Source organism: Petaurus breviceps, unplaced genomic scaffold, assembly GCF_028583685.1.
Source record: "Petaurus breviceps papuanus isolate PSGF00001 unplaced genomic scaffold, PetGlider_PUasm1.0 91041, whole genome shotgun sequence".
In the NCBI taxonomy this organism is placed as follows: domain Eukaryota; kingdom Metazoa; phylum Chordata; class Mammalia; order Diprotodontia; family Petauridae; genus Petaurus; species Petaurus breviceps.
This window is the reverse complement of record NW_027187400.1, coordinates 5160161-5177903: the sequence shown is the minus strand read 5'-3', so window position 1 is coordinate 5177903 and position 17743 is coordinate 5160161. Positions and strand designations below refer to the sequence as shown.

The 17743-nt window shown below is 50.6% G+C and overlaps 1 protein-coding gene and 1 long non-coding RNA gene across 2 annotated transcripts in view; one reads left to right on the top strand and one right to left on the bottom strand.

Moving 5' to 3' along the window:
* Positions 1 to 307: 307 nt before the first annotated feature.
* The window catches only part of LOC138153995 (uncharacterized), a 113449-nt gene continuing 96013 nt past the window's right edge, over positions 308 to 17743 (bottom strand). Inside the window, exons 2-4 of the long non-coding RNA XR_011166525.1 lie at positions 6126 to 6189; positions 1809 to 5484; positions 308 to 739 (exon numbers count right to left, since the gene is read on the bottom strand). This is a non-coding gene — a long non-coding RNA (uncharacterized lncRNA). The remainder of the gene's footprint in view (positions 740 to 1808; positions 5485 to 6125; positions 6190 to 17743) is intronic.
* TMEM222 (transmembrane protein 222) lies at positions 5517 to 16406 on the top strand. Its single transcript, XM_069078422.1, has 6 exons — positions 5517 to 5786; positions 9373 to 9457; positions 11627 to 11658; positions 12607 to 12703; positions 13410 to 13540; positions 15055 to 16406. The coding sequence occupies exons 1-6, from the start codon at positions 5581 to 5583 to the stop codon at positions 15140 to 15142; spliced, it is 639 nt and encodes a 212-aa protein (XP_068934523.1). The 5' UTR covers positions 5517 to 5580; the 3' UTR covers positions 15143 to 16406.

Here is a 17743-nt window from a genome sequence, read left to right as displayed (position 1 = left end):
TGGGGGAGAGGCTGGGGCTGATAGTCCTCTACTCTGGTCAAATGGCATCAGGAACATTAAGTGTAAGATTATGCCTGTGTATCCACATGGGGTTGTCTAAATGCAGCTCACAAGAGTTAATCTGTGGCATCTTTTCCACTTCTCACCAAGGGAAAGAATTATTACTGATTTGAGTAGAGTAGGTGAAGGATCTGGTCCATAGATAAAATAGTTTCAAAATCAAAACTGCCTCCTTAATCATAAGCCCTTAAGGAAGGAAGGAAGGTAGCCAGCCCCAAGTTGACACCTTCTGGTTTGGCCCCTTCCCACCAGCTGGTTACACAAAAGACAAATCAGATGTCAGATAAGAGTAAATCCATTTATTCAAGCAAACCAAGAAATTTCACAGACTGTAACTTAGGAAAATACACAAGAGGTAATGAGTTCTCCTTAGGCTGGGAATAAAACAATATCTCAGTTCAAACTGAGAAAAGATCTCAACCCAAGGAGAAATTCCCTCAAGTCTTTGGGAAGGCAAACTGGAAACTAGAAACATATTGAGGAGCCAGCTTCCCCTATGTGTCTTCTTATTCCAAAGTCTCTCTCTCCTCCCTGGAGTCAATCCTGAAGGAAGTGTGGAACTACGTGTTCCTCTCAAGGAAATCTCCGGGGACCAAGTCTGCAACATTGTGTCAGGTAAATCTCCACTATTTAGGAGTCATGTTGTACAGCAGGGACATCTAATCTGCACCAGGATTGTCTGGAAATACAGTTTATGCAAGTTCAACTTTAGTTGCTGTGTATGAGAATCACACATGACCCACGTTCCCCCCAACTCTGCTAAGACAGTAGACTCACATGAATCAAGTCTGATCCTGGAGGGAAATCAGTTTCCTTTTGGGACTCTTACCCCTACCCGGAATTACTCAACTCAAGCAGATCTGTGATCTCTGTCTCAGGGTCTCAGCGCATCATTTCCTATCACACATTTCTATTAACATGTTTAATTCTGTTCTTCATAGTTATACATGGCAGCCTCCCTATACCCACCCACAAATTCATGTACGTCTTCATGACCCTCAGAGTGATAGTAGTTTTGAATTCTTCAAATAGTATTGTACAACACCATATAGCAGTGGTAGAATGTTTGTATTAAAAAGATGTGCCTTTGTTTTCATGGGAAGTTTAGAGTCATTAGTTTTGCAATTCCCCAAAGCATCTAGCCCTCCCTTGTAATCCTAATGATTTCACTTTATGCATTTAACAACATTATCCTGAAAAGGGGTACATAGGCCTTACTAGACTGATTACCAAAGGGATCCATGACACAAAAAGGTTGTGAACACCTGTTATTATTCTTTCTTATTCTCATTAATAGCTAATTATCAAGCACCTTCTATGTACCAGCACTGTGCTAAGCACTTGATCCTCACAACAACCCTGAGGAGGTGCTTTATTTTACAGGTGAAGAAACTGAGGCAAGCAGAGGTTTTGGTTTTTGTTTTAGTGACTTCCCCGAGGCCACGTCAGCAGTAAGGGCAGAGACAGGCTTTAAACTGGTGCCGTGGCCTCAAATTCAGTGTTATGGAATGATAACTTTAGGGTAGGGCAGGGTCAAGTGAACGTTTCTGAGAGAGAGTGGAGACCTGGCATGTTTGTGTCGGGTGAGGAAGATACCTGTAGTTAAGGAGAAGATTGAAAGAGTGTGATGGTCTAGGAAAATGGTCTCCAGACTTTTTGATCACACACCTCTATCAATCCCCAAAAAGGTTTTGAGCACATGCCCCTAATGTGCATGTAGTGGAGGTCTGGGGCATGCACAGACTCACCAGCTGTGCAGGTGGCTTCCAGAAGTATGATGGGAAGTGTCTTGGAGACTGGAGCATGTGTGGACAGGAGTGTCTGTAGCTGGTTCCAGTGGGCTAACCATGGGGTGAAAGGTCATCTTTCTGACTGGCTGCAGAAGCATCCCAAAAACCAGGCTTTCAATGGCATGCTTTTTGCTTCATTTATATCCAGAGGAGCTCAGGGGCTCTTTCTGCCTTTGTGTCCAGGGAGAGAATCATGCAGTAAGGAGGAGGGTCTGACATCCTTCCCCAACTCCGTGGCCATGTAGCCCCTGAAACCTCCGTCCTTGTCTTTTTTGTTCGTTCTTTCTCTTTTAAGTAGAGGGAGTGGAGCTTCATGATGGCATTCTATCATCCTGCTAATTCTAGGGCCTGGAGATTCTAGGTTGAGTATTGCAGCCAGCACAGTATTAATAATGCCCCAAGGAACAAGAGACAACCTTCCAAGATTGATCCTAGGGACCCCAGCCCAGCAGAAGGCCTCCCCGACTTGTTAAGCTGCATCTGGATGTGAACTTGATAATGCTAATGCTATATAGAAACTGAGCTAAGTTTTGAGCCTACTGCCCCAGAGACCAAGGTGGTACAGGGAAGAGTATACTCCCAAAGTATTGGGGAGAAATGCTTGTATGTTTATTCTTGCTTTGAATATCTTTTTGTAAAAGCCAGTTGGTGCTAATTGGTTAACTGGGATGCTAGTTACCTGGTCCCCCTAACAATGGGGGGAACATAGCCAGTGGAGGCCCCAAGTCAATTGCAATAGAGAGAAATAATATCCCCAACCACTCATGGTTCTTTAGAGCCTGGAGGGTAAATGTGGCCTGCCCAACTTTGAGAGAACAGAGCCAGAGTCTACATGTTACGTATATCGAAACCCTCGTGGTTCCTTGCAACTTTGAGGAGAGATGAAGCAGGCTGGCCTTGGGAGAAGATATCAGATCACATCCACTCCGTGTGAACAATAATTTATAAATTGTGTACATACACTACCGTACTAATAGTTTTGTGTATTACAAAACTTACCCAGTACAGATCCACCAGAGTGCATTGAGGAGAGGAGTAATGTGGTCACACCTGCCCTCAAAGGAAAATAACTGGCAGATCTGTGGTGGATGGATTAGGGCAAGGAGACCAATGAGGAAGCTACTGAAACAGTCCAGGTAAGAAGTGATGAGGCCCTAAGCAAAGCCAGTGGCAATGAGGTTTGTGGTTGTTCAGTCGTTTTTCAGTCATGTCCTACTCTCTCTGTGACCCCATTTGGCGTTTTCTTGGCAAAGATATTGGTATGGTTTGCCACCTTCTCCAGCTCATTTTACAGGTGAGGAAACCGAGGCAAACAGGGTGAAGTGACTTGCCCAGGGTCACACAGCTAGTAAGTGTCTGAGGCCAGATTTGAACTCAAGAATACAAGTCTTCCTGACTCCAGGTCCTGCACTTTATGCACTATGACGCCACCTAGCTGCTCTTACAGTAAGATATGTGGATGTAATGAGAGATGTCCCTGACCTCATGGGGCTTACAATCTAATAGGAAAACTATGAACACAATTAACATGCAAAATCATATATCTTATTCTTTAGAGAATGGTAGAAAGAGAGGAACAAGGTCTAGATAGCTTTAGACCCTTTTGGGGGACACCTGCACTTTCCCCAGTCCAACTTCTTTCTACCACTCTTCCCCCTGGGTTTATCTGTTTCACTCCCAATGAGACACAGATCTTGGTTCTTTGCCTGCATGCATGATGTGATTCACTATACTAGCCCTGATCCCAGTGAATCAATCCACAGATCCCCCTCCAAATTTAGGTCTTTCTGGAGAATATTATGATTTAATTAAAAGACTAAGGAAGGCCAATGTCAAAGCAAAAATCTTATTGGGCTTGCCTGTAAGGATCAGATCCATAGAAATGAGAATTTCTAGATATTGCAGGGAAGATTAGCCCAACTAACAAAGCCTGGGAGTTGGATACCTTTGCCAGAAGGATTCTAAGAGGTTCTCTCTAGCTACACATGTACATTAAAATTACACATGGGTGGGGTCAGAAAAGAAGCGGTCAGATAGATTGGGAGAGAACTAAGAGAGAGGGGCGTTCTGAAAACCTGGAGAGGAGAACATCAATGATGAGTGACCAAAGAGTATCAAAGACTGCAGAGAAGTCAAGGGCAGTGAGGACTGAGAAAAGGCCAGTGGATGTGTCTACTAAGAATCATTAGTAACTTTGGAGAGAGCAGTGTCAGTGAAATGATAAGGTCAGAAGCCAGATTGTAAGGGGTTCAGAAGAGAGTGAAAGGAGAGAAAGTGGAGACACTTATCATAGATGGCCTCTTTGAGGAGTGTAGCCACAGAGGGCTGAAGACAGATGACTACAGCAGGATGGATGGATCAAGTGGGTATTTTCTGAAGTTGGGAGACACTTGGCCATGCTTAAGGGAGTAGAGAATAAGCCAGAGGACAGGGGGCAGATTGAAAATAAGTGATAAGGGGAGGCTAGGTGGTGCAGTGAATAGAACACCACCCTGGAGTGGGGAGGACCTGAGTTCAAATTTGACCTCAGCCAGGTGACCTTGGGCAAATCACTTAATCCCAATTGCCCTACCTTGCCCCCTCCAAAAAGCAAAAAAGAAAAGAAGTGATAGACTGTGGTGATGCCAGAGAGGGCAGTCTGTTGGGATGGAATGGGATTGCTGAGCAGGTAGAAGGGCTAGCCTTGATAAGGAGTGAAGCCACTTCATGAGAGGGGCAGAAGGCATCTGAGTGAGAGGAGATGAGGAAGAGGGAGTTCACAACAAATGGCTTGAATGTTTTCTGTAAAACAGGAGGTAAGGTTCTCAGTGGTGGGGGGAGGAGGAACCAGGAGAAGTCAGAGGAAGGATGAAAAGGTTTGGAAGAACAACCGTGGAGAGTGGGAGAGTGGGCAGATCAGGGAGGTGTGGCAGGACTGCCTGGCAGCAGGGAGGGCCCAGGTGAGGCTGGGCACCACCCACCTGTGGTGGACCCGGGCTCCTCCTTACTCTCATTGTCTCGCGTTCTAGAATACAAGCTGCGGGGTAGCAAAGATGGTTTTATTTTCTTCTGCCTGAGTGCACGGTGCCTGGCACCAGTAAGTAGCTAGTAACTGGATTGTTGATTGAGCAAAGGACTCTAGGAGAGAAGGCATTCACGGCAGTCTGTGAGTCAGTCATCTAAAGGCCTTCGCTGTGGCAGGTACTAATCTGGGGATACAAAAGCAAGTGACGTCCTAGAGCTAGACTAAGCTAAGTCCTTGGGAAGGTAAAGGCTCTTATGCTTATCATCTCGTGGGATCTTCACAACCAGCCTGGAGGCGGTGAAGTGTCTGCGGTTAGCTTCGCACTCACTCAGGTCCTGACTTGAGGTCCAGCCCTATAACCCCTGCGGGATTTGCCTGACAAATGCTTGCAGACTAAGAGGATGTTTATTTTCTCCCAAAGGCAATAGGGAGCCACTGAAGTTTCTTGAGCTGGGGAAAGACACGGTCATTCCTGGGGGTAAATGGTTTTGGCTGCTGCTTGGGGGCTTCCTTCTTGGCCACAGTTATCTCGCAGTCGCGTGATCCCAGTTAGTTCCCCTTCGTGGGCTCCTCTGCGGCCTCACCACAAAAGAAGGGCAAGTCTGGCATAGGCCCCAAGAGGCGAGGCTCCTGTTCCAGGGAAAAAGGGGGAAGGTTAAGAAGAGAACATCATCTCCAGGAAGTGACGCAAGCAGGACGGCCGGGCGGCCGGAGGTAGCGGGAGCCATGGCAGAGGCGGAAGCGGAAGGATGTTCCCTGTTGCTGCCACCAATGCCCCCTCAGGGGATGGCGGAAGTGGAGGCGGCAGACGAAGCAGGGATGAAACAGTTCCGTGGAAGCGGCGGTGGCGGCAGCAACGCGGTCGTAGGCATGGACGTGGAGCGGAGTCGCTTCCCCCACTGCGTGGTGTGGACTCCCATCCCCTTGCTCACGTGAGTGCCTAACCGCACCCCGCCCCAGCCCTTCCCCGCCCCCCGAGCTGTGTTGTGATTCCGAGAGTGCCGAGCTCCCGGCCCCGCCCCGTCGCCAGGCCTATGAATGCCTCACGAGCCTGGCCCCGCCCCCGTCCGCCTTCAGAGCTCCGCCCATCGCCGGACTGGCCGCTTGTGAAAGTAGGCCTCGTCCTTTCGGGAGGCTCGTGCGCCGGTCCCTCCCGCCACCTTCCGCCTGCCCTCCGAGCTCCCCCAGCCCCCGACCCTCGACAGCCCTCTGCCCCATGTGAAGGCTGGACCGCCCTCTGAGCTGTTTGCGAGCCCGGCCCTGCTTCCCACCAGATCTCAGAGATGTTCGCTCTCAGAGCTCTGCTCCCGGCAGTCCCTCAGTCACTAGGGAGGTCTGGCCCCGCCCCTTCACCGCCCTCTGAGACGCTCTCGTTCCAGGCTCCACCCTGGCCTTCCCTCAGCCCCCTAGTGAAGGCTAGCTCCGCCCCTTCGCCTTCCCTTGGAATGGCTCCAGAGCCGGGCCCTGCCCCCACCAGCCTTGGGGTGAGGCCCCCCTGGGCCCAGCTGGACCTAGAGGACCGTTGAACAGATCTGTGACTCCGCCCCCTTAGAACCTCGAACCTCAGTACCCTGGGAGGGAGGGGCGGGCCTTGTCCCCTCCTTGGCCGCCCTGCTAGGTGAAAAGAGGGCAGGCGGAAGGAAACCTTACAAAATGGGGGTGATGATGCCCGTGGCACCTGCTGTAGAGAGGAGAGAGAGGTGTGTGGCCTAGTGCTTTGGCTCTGGGTACCTTCTGGCGTCACCCCTGCCCCCACCTAGGATTTCCTGACCCCTGGCTGGACCCGCCAGCTCCCTGTTCCTGTCTGCAGTCTCCCCCATCCTGATCCTCCCATCCCCCCCATTCCCTACCTCCATGCCAGGTGCTCTGACTTCTCTCTAGTCCCTTCATCTCCTCTTGACCTCCCTTCTTGGGCCCTTCCATCCTTAAGCTCAAGGGCCCATCTGTTGGCCCTATCCCCATTTTTGACTTTCCTTCCTTGGGTCCCTTTGGGATCCCAGAATCCCAGCCTGAGCACAGAAAGAGCAACCGCCCCTTTACTAGCCTCCCCACCAGGGAAGTGGGAGACTTGGGGCTGTGGCCTCCAAATGAGCAGTGCCTTGAGCAGAGACCGGCTTTGTCTTCCCTGTAGCGCCAACTTTTAGGGAACTCTGTCCTTTCCCACACCAACCCCAACACCCACTTCCTTTCCCCTACCCCATTTTCAGTTCTTGCCTAAGGCTAACTCACCTGAGGTGTTCTGGATGCCCTGGAGCAGGGATCGTGAAGCCTGTGGTTTAGATCCAGCTCTTCCACTTCTCAGGGTGGGAAGAGTTGGGCAAATCACTTTCCCTTTCTAAACTTCCCCTTCCTCATCTACAATGAGGGAGTTAAACTCTGAAGTATTAAAGTCCTCTCCATCTGGGATTCTATAAGTTTGGAAAAGCTGCTGCCCTACCTTGGGCAAGCCTTCATCCAGTCTTGTCTTTAATTCCTACTAAAAGAGAATTCAAAAGTGGAATGACTCTCCTCATGAAGGAGTGTGTCCCTCAGTGGAGGTCTTCAAGCAAAGGTGGTATGGCTGGTTATTCAGTATATCATAAAAAGGATTCTTGGTTAGATGTACTTTGGAGGTTCCTTCTAACTCGGAGATCCCAGGAAGACCTGAGTTCAGATTTGGTCATAGACACTAGATGTGGGACCATTTCTCTTTTTACTCTAATATGGGCTTATCATGTTGACAAAAGTAGATAGGTGGGAATGCATAGGCATGGTTCTCAGGATCATGAATTGACCAGTGTGGCGAGAGTACCAGCTCTTTGTGGAAGAGTAGTGGGAAGTGAGATGGGCAAGCTTGTGGAGGGCCTTCCTGAAAGCCAGGCTGAGGCATGGAGGGAAAGGGAAGCTCTTCTTGGAGGTCTTTGGGCAGAGAATGATGGAGTGAAAACAGAGCTTTGGGAATAATTAATTTAGGGATCACGTGTTTTAAAGTCTACAAAGTCGCTTGGTGACTTCATCTACTCCCATGGTTTCAATGACCTCCACATCTCTGTGTCTAGCCCTAGACCCTCTCAGGGACTCACTGCCTGTGGATGTTACAGCCCCTGGACACATCAGCCTTTTCAGACATGTTGGCAGTAACTGTCATCTCTCCTCCCAGACACCCTCCTGCCATTATTCTGGAGGACCCTACTAGCCTTCTGGCTCTCCAGACTCCCAGCTTCAGTGTCCTCCTTGGTTCCTTGCTCTCACTCATCCTGCACGGCCAATCACTTGCCATGTCTTATTTCTTCTGTCCCCACAACACCCACACCCCAACCTTGTCACCTCTCATCTGGGCTACTGCAGTTGATCTCCTCTTTGATCTCCCCACCTCAGGCCTTTCCCCACTTTAATCCATTTTCCATACAGCTATCAAAGTGCTGTCTTGAACGTGTCACCCCCTGCTCAGTAAATTTCCACTAGCACCCTGTATATCTTTTGTTGTTGTTCAGTCGTTTCAGTTGTGTCTGACCCTTTGTGACCCCATTTAGGGTTTTCTTGGCAAACATACTGGATGGTTTGCCATTTTCTTCTCCAGCTCATTTTACAGATGAGGAACCTGAGGCAGACAGGGTGAGGTGACTTCCCCAGGGTCACACAGCTAGTAAGTGTCTGAGGCCAGATTTGAACTCAGCAAGATGAGTCCCAGTGCTCTGTGCTCTATGGCTTCACCTAGTGACCCGTGTTACCTGTAGGATCAAATACAGAGTCCTTAAGTATTCTTATCTCTGCCCTACCTGATCTGTCTTACACATTAAGGTCTCCGGCACACTGCAGTCCTCTCTTCTTATTCTACACCCAGGATGCTGCATTTCTTGTTCTGTGACTTCGCAAAGGCTGTCCCATCCCTAGAATGCACCCCCTTCTCAGGGGAGCCTTCCTGATCCTCCCCCACACTACATCCCATACCCCTAGCACTTGGCACAAGTCCTGGCCTAGGGAAGGCATATCAGAAGTGCTTAGTGATTGACTGTAGTTTCCTCACAACAGTCTGGTGAGTTAGAGAGCACAAGTGTTACCCTCATTTTACAGATGAGGAAACAGGCTCACAGAGGGAAGTGACTTCTACGATCCCACAGCTAAGTGGGTCCAGGATTCGAATCCATATTACCCAGTGGAGAATTTATTGCTCCTTCCCATGTACTGTATCCCCTTGGGGTTGAATGTGATATAGGAGAAGGGGGATAAGCTAAGAGACTCTTTAAAGAACCCTCCCATGGATCTGCCCTCATCTCCCTCCTGCCCTTTCAGGCCCAGCTCAGGTGACTCTCGAATTCACTTTTATTGTTCCTCTGCTCTTCCCCTTCAGAATACCTTGTGTGTTTCTCTTTGAGGACACACTGCACCTCACCACCCCCTCCGCTGCCTCCACCCTCACTTCGACTCTTGGACAATCTTATGCCTTTGACTTTGTATCCCCAACCCTAGCATCATGTCTTGTACCCCATGGACCTTTGATGAATGTCTGTTGAATTGAATTGAACCTTTGTCTTGCAGGTGGGTTTTCCCCATTATTGGCCACATGGGCATCTGTACTTCCACGGGCATCATTCGGGACTTTGCAGGCCCCTACTATGTCTCGGTGAGTCCCCAGACCTTGCCCTCTGGAGTGCGCAGGGACCCATTTCTGAATCAGCTGATCTCTGCGGTCGGCCTTCTTTTCATCCAGCCCAGACTTCATGTCACCAAGATGGAGCAAAGCTTGCAATTAGCAGATGGTGTGTTTCTTTCCCCCTCCATTGTTCTGATGCTCACCCCAGCACCTCCAGCCCCAAGAGCATTGTCCAAGAGAGTCAGAGTGGCCAGTACCACTGGGCAGTGGTTATTTCAGCATTTCTCTTCCTTGTCTCTGGACAGTCATCAACAGCCTCTTTAGGGCTCCTTTCACAGCAGAGAATGCAAACGTAAAAAGAGAGCCAACTACAAGTTTAGTACTTGACGCCAAACAACAAATGAAGTTGTTGAGAAAAGTGTCAAGTGTCACTGACTACACAGTGATCTCTCCCTTCCCTTCCCTTCCCTTCCTAACTTAGAGAATTATGATTCCAGGCAATAACTCCTCCACATCTCACTTTCCTGACTCTGAAAGGTAGAGGTGACGAGATCATGGAGTGGTGGGTGCTGGGGAGAACCTAGAGCCTCATCCTTTAGAGGCAGGTCTGAGAAGAAGACTGAACCAGGCTCCTGAGAAGGAGGCACTGTCACCATTATGAGTCTAGTTTGTTTGGAAGATCATGTGACACCATGTCATTGGTCACACTGCCTTGACCCTTGATCCTAGCAGCCAGTCAGCTTCAGTAGGACAGTAGTGAGGGAAGGGGCATGGGAGTAGCCTTTGAAAGAGCCTTGCTCTCCCTTCTTCCCACCAGCTCCTCCATCAGCCGAGGCATGGCTCATCCCCAGAGTGATGGTGCCTGTGGACACACGTGGTGGCTGAGCCCTGCCCAGCACATCTTAGCATTTCCTAGTAACTGGTCTTTTTGATCCCTGGCCAGGTCACTAGGACACCCTTTTTTTTTTTCTCTTGGGGACACTAGATACTGGTCTCCTTGCCTTCTTGCTTTACCACTCTTAAAAATGTTTTCAGCCAGGATTTTTTTTTTCCCTGGTCCACTGGAGATCTGGAATGCAGTTGCTGGCCAGAATGACAGAATCCCCTGCTTAGACCTAGAAGAGACCTCAGATTTATCTAGTCCATGGGTGGGGAACCTTCGGCTTTGAGGATACATGTGGCCCTCTAGGTCCTCGAGTGTGGCCATTTGACTGAATCCAGACTTCACAGAACAAATCCCCTGAATAAAAGGATTTGTTCTGTAAAACTTGGACCTAGTACATCTTCCTGCTCTTTGCAGGCCATCCAGCAGGTACCCATCTGCCTCCACCCAGACACTGCTAGGAATGCAGGCTCGCCACTTTGCAAGACAGATCATTCCACCATCAAAAATATTTTCTCTTCTTTGAGTTGGAATCTGTCTTCAGTAGTAACATCCACCTTTGAATTGTGAAATGATTTTTACTACCAACAAAGAAAAGGAAGGCCAAAGGAGGAGAAACACACCTTTGAATAGGGCTTTCCCAAGGGTCACAGGAAAGCTGTCCTGGGGTCTTTCACCAGGGTTCACAAAGGAGTTCCCCTCCCTGTTCTCTCTTGGGTCCTTGTAGGCAGTCTTAGCTCCTCTCCCCCAGGGCCCCAGCCCCATTTGCTTTTCCACTTTAGGGGGAGAGGATAGTTATTAGCCTTCCCCTCCTCCCCTCAGCTCTGTGCTCCACGAGAGGAGGCGTAGGCTGTCCCTTGTCTTTAGACTCCTTTTCTTTCTTTTTTTTTTTTAAAGCAATTGGGGTGAAGTAACTTGCTCAAGGTTACATGCCCAGTTATTGCATGTGGGTACCAAGTATCTGAGGCCGGAACCGATCCCAGGTCTCCCGACTCTGGGGCCGGCGCTCTTACTGCACCACCTGGCCGCCCCTTTATACTCCTTTTCTATAGTTGGACTCAGGTGACAATGTTAGGTGACTTAAGGAGGGGATTGAACTATGATTCATTTAATGCACATATGCCCCACTTGCCCACTAGGCTTTCTTCCCTTCCCCTTAGGCTCTGACCTTCCACTGTAGCACTAGGGCTGGGATGTCTTCCTTCCCGATGGCCACAGGCCAGGGCACTGAGCTGTTATTTATCCCCTGAGCCAACTGGTCCCCTCTTGGCCTAACATGACATTTAAACATAGGATTTTCTCTTCTTTCCCCACAGGAAGACAATATGGCCTTTGGGAAGCCTGTGAAGTAAGTTATTAAAAACTTAACTTGGAGGATGGGTGAATCCCATCTACCTGAGCAGGGAAGACAGGGGGCCTGAGGGTGTGCCTGCCCCCCGGGGCAGTGGGCTGAGTATGCAGCAGCAGCAACCTCCATTCCCCCCTGCTGCCACACTAAAGGCCGTCCCTGCAGTTCTGCTGTTTCTCTGGTCCTTGGGTTAACCTTCACCTCCCTTATTCGTCAGAGAAAGTGTTGTTTCTCCCCATGGCTTTACTAAGCTTGAGAGGATGGAACTACACAGAAACAGCCAGAAGTGGGCAGACAAGGCGAGCAGGCCAGCAGAGGCTGTGCTCTCAGAGCTCCCAGGAGGAGCCTGGGACCCGCAGAAAAGATGTTCTGTCCAAAGGTGACAAAACCAGCTTCAGAACCCTCTCAGGGGTTTGTGTTCCTTTTCATTTCTCTATAACTGACCTCCTCCCTAATGGTAGATTTAGTGGAAATGCCATCCCAAGACAAGCTATTTACACATACGATCCTGTCTCTAACAATGGGAGCCATAGGACTGGGAGGTCCTGCTCTGCAGTGCTAGGGCCCAGTGTGGCTTACCTGCCCACAAGTGAAACTTGGCTTTGGAAGGGGATCAGGCTGAACTATGGACTTAGAATGAAGGTTTGGGGGACTCCTTGGGAAGGGATTAGTGTAGCAGCCCAAGCCAGGGAGTACGTGTCCCCTATCTAGCCACAGTCACTAGAGGGTGGGCAGCGGTCTTAGTCCACCATCTCCTTTGGATCAGAGTCATGGCATTGGGCCTCTCCTGATTCATACTGACCTTTGAGGGTCAGGTGAGGCAGGGATGCCCTTCTCCCAGGCGTGAGCCCTGAGCTGGGCAGATTGACTGCCTGGGCAGCCTTAAGTGGAGAAGAAGTAAAATCAGTCTTTGAGACTCTGAGGCCCTGTGGCTCCTTCTCCCCTCAGGTATTGGAAGTTGGATCCCTCCAAAGTACACGCCAGCCGGCCAAACGCCTGGGACACTGCGGTGCACGAGGCATCAGAGGAATATAAACATCGCATGGTAGGTGGGGCATGTATCAGCAAGCACCCTAGCATGCTTAGGAGGGCCTGCTAGCACAGGTTTTTTGATCTGCTTTGCTAAAGAAAAGACAGCTTCAAAGGGGTCATCAGTCTTACTTTGATTACAGAAAATAGAAAATACAAGCAGAGAAATTAACACAGATTCAAAAGACAGGGCTCCAACTGTCTGAACAAAGTAATACAACCACCTGTGTACGCCACTGGCCTGGGAGAACACAAGCCCCTGAGTAGTCGGGGGACTCTTAACAGAGCTCACAGTCCTGTCCAGGCAGTCAAAAGGGCCTTCTCATGAGCGAGCCCCCAAAGTAAAATACCAAGCTTCCAGTATATATGGTTTTCATCTAATGGGCTCCGAGCCAGAAGGCACCACAACCCTCTGACTCAGTGTCTAATTAGCTTAGTGCCAAAAGGTGTGAAAGCCTTCCTGCAAACAAGCGTCCCCCTAAGCACACTCCTCCTTAGGCAAGTTCCTCCCCCAGTGGGCCCTGTGTGACTCAGGACGTATCACAGATGTGAAAGCAGTAGGACATCTGTGATGGACACGTGGTCACACAGGCCTCTTAACGGGCAGGGAAGATCTTCCTGTTCCATTAACATTACAGGGCAGGAGGGGAGTGGTGGCAGCTCAGGACCCCCATGCATCCCCAAGGCTGGTGCCTAATGCCTGTTGTCCCTTGCTCCTGCAGCACAACCTTTGCTGTGACAATTGCCACTCCCATGTGGCCCTGGCCCTGAATCTGATGCGCTACAACAACAGCTCCCACTGGAACATGGTGAAGGTTGGCCTCTTCTGCCTGATCTATGGGAAGTATGTCAGGTGAGCCCCAGGCCAGGCACCTTTGGGGTATACCTGGGGGGAGAGCCTCCTCCCAAGCCTCCAGGGGACAAGGCCTCTCAGCTATGGGGTGGAGTGTGGAAGGCTCTGTAAATTCTGGTTTAGCTACAATGAGCTGTTGGTAAATAGTATGAGTGGGATGAGTTGAGTGACCTTGGGAAATCACTTCCTCTCTGTGTCCTTGTCCATTAAACAAGGGTAGTGAGGCTTCAGCTTCTGTCTTCTCAGAGCCTTGCCAAGGAAAGTGCCATGATGTGGATGTGTACTCTCGCCCTGATGGCAACAACAGGGGTGCTGGTCTTAGCTCAGAGGGCAGTGACTGCCTCTGGGCTCCCTCGGACCCTCAGGGGTAGATCTGAGCTCTTCCAGCCTTACCACCTCCTAGGGCAGGCAGGGGCAAGGGGGTGCAGTGGACCCTGGACAAGGGAATCGGTAGCTCCCGAGGATTTCCAGGCCCCCAGAAGTGTTCCTAAGATGCGGACACTCCAGAGGCAGCAGGGAAGGGGCCTTATTTGGCTGTCTGGGAGCTGGAGCTCAGAGGGTCTTTAGAAATCTGAGTAAATGTTTCTGATTCCACTGCAGCCATTGTGCTCCGGAGAGGGCTAATGTAGGAAGTGAGTTGTACAAAGGTATTCCTGACAGGGAGAGCTCACACACTGATGAAAGCACTTTCTGCTCCATGGCCCTCAAGTGTGAGGACATGGAGAGTCAGAGAGAGTCATACCAGACTGGTGAGGGCAGATGGAGGGGTCACACTCAGCTCGTGGAATTCCACACGGGATCATCTTTCCACTGCACCCCCTCGCCCCTGCCTACCCTGGGAGGTGGTAAGGCTGGCAGAGCTCAGATCCATCCCTGTATGCTGTGTCTGAGGGTCCCTGAGGGAGCTCGGGGCGGTCATTGCCCTCTGAGCTAAGACCAGTATCCCCTGGCGCGCTGGGCAGGAAAGAGGTGGGGCTCAGCCATGAATGTCAGCCAGAGGCCTCTAGAGCCTAGCTTTGTGCTGGGTCCCTACATGTGCACACATTCCCCCTCACTTACTGTGCGTATCCCACTGTTGGCCTTCATCCTTCTTGGAGTCTCCAGTTCTAACAGCAGGAGGCCTGAAGGCCCAGACAGGGGCACTGTGCCTTCCTAGCTCACACATAGAGGCTTGGACCCCAGTAGTTACCTAAGAACTTGGTGTTGAATTGACCCCATAACAGCTCAGAACTTAGGTGTACTCTGGTCCCTCCCTGTGGAAGCTAAACCCCAGTGCAGTTTGCAGGTGCTGTGGCTAGGCTGGTGTCTAGGACGGTTGGGAGTTGTGTGAGCCAAGGAGGTGGGGGGGGGAGGGTGTTGAGTTCTCCCAGTCTCCTTCATCTCCCTTCCCATACTGTGAACAGCCTCCATCCTTCATCACAAGACCCCAAGATCAAAGTAATTTGGGGCCTGGGTCACCCTATCTTTATTACTCCCCTCTCTCATTCTTTTTCCCTTCTCTGACTCTACTACAGTGTTGGGGCATTTGTGAAGACCTGGCTTCCATTTGTCCTCCTCCTGGGCATCATTGTTACTACTGCCTTTGTCTTCAACCTGCGGTGATGGCTGCACCCTACACCTGGCCCCTGGAGTTTGGAGGCCTCAGCTGGAAGGAGACACACACTCCCTGCCCCACCCTCCCAGAGCTAGCTGCTGGGCCTAGACTCCTACCTCCTTTGGTTGCAAATGCCATTCCCTCCCTGAAGTACTGGAGCCTGCCTGTGAGCTTGGAGCCGGAGTTCTTAGCAGCCAGCACTCAAGAGACTGAGATGATGACCCCAGAAGGGGCCAGTTACTCCTAGTTCTGTTTTAGCTAAGCCAGGGCCCTTCCTCTTCTCCCCACTCCCCAGGATGGAACAGTTGACCTCTCCTCACCTTGTGGGATCTTTCAGGATGCTCTTAGGGAAGGGGGCTGGCCAGACTTCTCTCCCCTTCCTGATCTTTCCCACTGAGCCCTGCAGCCTGGTACAGCCTGCCTCTGCCTCCGCCACAGGCTTTCCAGGCCTTTCCTTCTCACCCCTGTCTCCCCCACCTCCTCTACATAGCTCTGGATCCCTGTCTCGGGGAGGTGCAGAAGGGCAGCCATAGATTCAGTCCGTGAAGTCCAGCATTAGCCAAGATGCCTCACCAAAGGCAGTACAACAGGGCCTGACTTTGAGAATGGGGTGCCCTGGTTTCCCACCACCACCACCCAGCCTCTAACCTCTGGTTCCCTTTCTCTGCCAGGAGCAGGTAATAAGTCATGTATAATTGGGAGGGTTGGGCTAATAACTGCTATGACAGCCAAAAAATGAAGGGGCAGGTATCCCACCTCTACCCCTTCCTTAGAGGCGTGGTCCCTCTGCTCAGGTCCCCTTCTCTTGCTCAGGGCCTTGCCTTCTAGTTTAGGATAGAGGATGGTTGGCTGCTTCTACTTCTCCCCTGTATGTTTTATTGTGGAAGGAGACAAATGTTAGCAATTCCTGACCCAAGCAGAAGGCCCCACTTCTGTAGGCTAATAGTTCCTCCCCTTAACCCTGGTGTGAGGGCAGGGGGACAGAACCACAGTGGAAACTCCAAAGGGCTATGTATCACTGTGCCCCACGCCACACTGACCAGCCCTTGTGAGCCTCTCCTGAAAGGGCACGCACTAGGGAGACTTCCTCACTGGGGTGCTTCTCACTTTAGTCACCCCTTTCCTCTTCATGTTATGTGATTAGGGCCTGAGACTTCCAACCCCTTACTAAGCAGATGTAGCCTACTCCCTGTCTCTACCCCTCTGAAGGGCAGCTGAGCTCCCGTGGAAAGAGGGCTCACCAGGCAGGGCCAATAAAGAGGCTTGACTCCAGTCTGTGCCCAGTCCTTTTCCCTTTCTTAATATTCTGAACCCTACAACCTATCTCATTCCAAAGGTCCTCGGGGGCATGAGCTCTCCTCTCCTGGGCTTGGAGCCAGACATCTGGACCACCAGTGCAATCTCCTCCTTCCTGAGAAAGGGCAAGGCTTGCAAAGGAATCCCTGGGGCCCCTTGCTGCCATTCTTAAAAACAGAGAATGCCCTAGCCCTACCATATACTCCTAGTTCTGGCTCTGACTGGGGGGCTGAGGTCACAGTCTGGGAGAGGGGAGGGGCTTGGCTCCTCACCTTCTGATCATATGCTGGGGGAGAAGGCAGGCCTTTAAAGACCAGCTCCTTATGTTCACTAGAAGATCACAGAATCTGATTTGGAAGCATCGACGTCTTCACAAAGGGGTCCTCCAGTCTCTGTCTGAATACTTGCACTTCCTTCTGAGACTGGTCTGTCCAATGCGGACATTGAGGCACAAGGCCAGGTGGTGCAGTGGCTAGAGAGCTGACCTCTGAGCCAGGAACAATGGGGTTCCAGTCACTTCATGTTCAGGACAGAGAATTCTGCCCCAGGACATCCCTAAGGAACTCAGCTGAGGATCTATGGGATAATTGGGCCCTAGGAAGACTGCAGAAACCAATTCCCTGCCCCCTGGGGGCTCACAGCCTAGTTGAAGGAAGTACATAATGGAGTGCCAGATATAATGCCTACAGTTGTTGCCCATAGGCATTCAGGAGGACGTGAGCATCCTGGGGAGGCTGTGGTCCAGGCTAGTTGAGGTGAAAGGTAGGACATTAGAAATCCTAGTGAGAGCAAAGTGTGGGAGGCAAGAGGATGTAAGCCCTACTAGCCTTCGGGGACATGGCAAAGCTGGTTTGGTTGGCGCAGAGGCCAGAAAAGCAGGTTAGAGCTAGCGATGAGCTGACTCCGAATTGTCAGCCCAGCTGAAAATATAATACTCTCAGCTGGGTAACCTTGAGCAAATCGCTTCATTTCTTTCTGCAATAGTTCCCTCATGCATAAAATGGAGGGATTGGACCATATGACCTTTTAGGTCTCTTCCAGCAATGAGTTCTAAGAATCTGTGACTCTGCCTTATGAGGCAGTAAGGTCCATCACTGGAAATATTTGAGCAGAAACTAGAGGTCTTAGTCCTAGGGTGGTTGTTGAGAGGTTTCGTGTGTGTGTGTGTGTGTGTGTGTGTGTGTGTGTCTGCTACTGGTCTGGGTCCCTTTTGTCCCTAAAAGTTTTATGGCTGACTTATAGGTAATAGGGAACCATCAATAAGGAAGTGACTGATGATCCCAGTGTTTAAAAAGGATTAATTAGCTTTCCAG

Bases quoted from the DNA above. Each gene is read 5' to 3' on its own strand.
- TMEM222 (XM_069078422.1), top strand. From the start codon at position 5,581: ATGGCAGAGGCGGAAGCGGAAGGATGTTCCCTGTTGCTGCCACCAATG. The intron at 5,787-9,372 runs GTGAGTGCCTAA...TTTGTCTTGCAG, and splicing joins ACTCCCATCCCCTTGCTCAC to GTGGGTTTTCCCCATTATTG. The intron at 11,659-12,606 runs GTAAGTTATTAA...TTCTCCCCTCAG, and splicing joins GCCTTTGGGAAGCCTGTGAA to GTATTGGAAGTTGGATCCCT.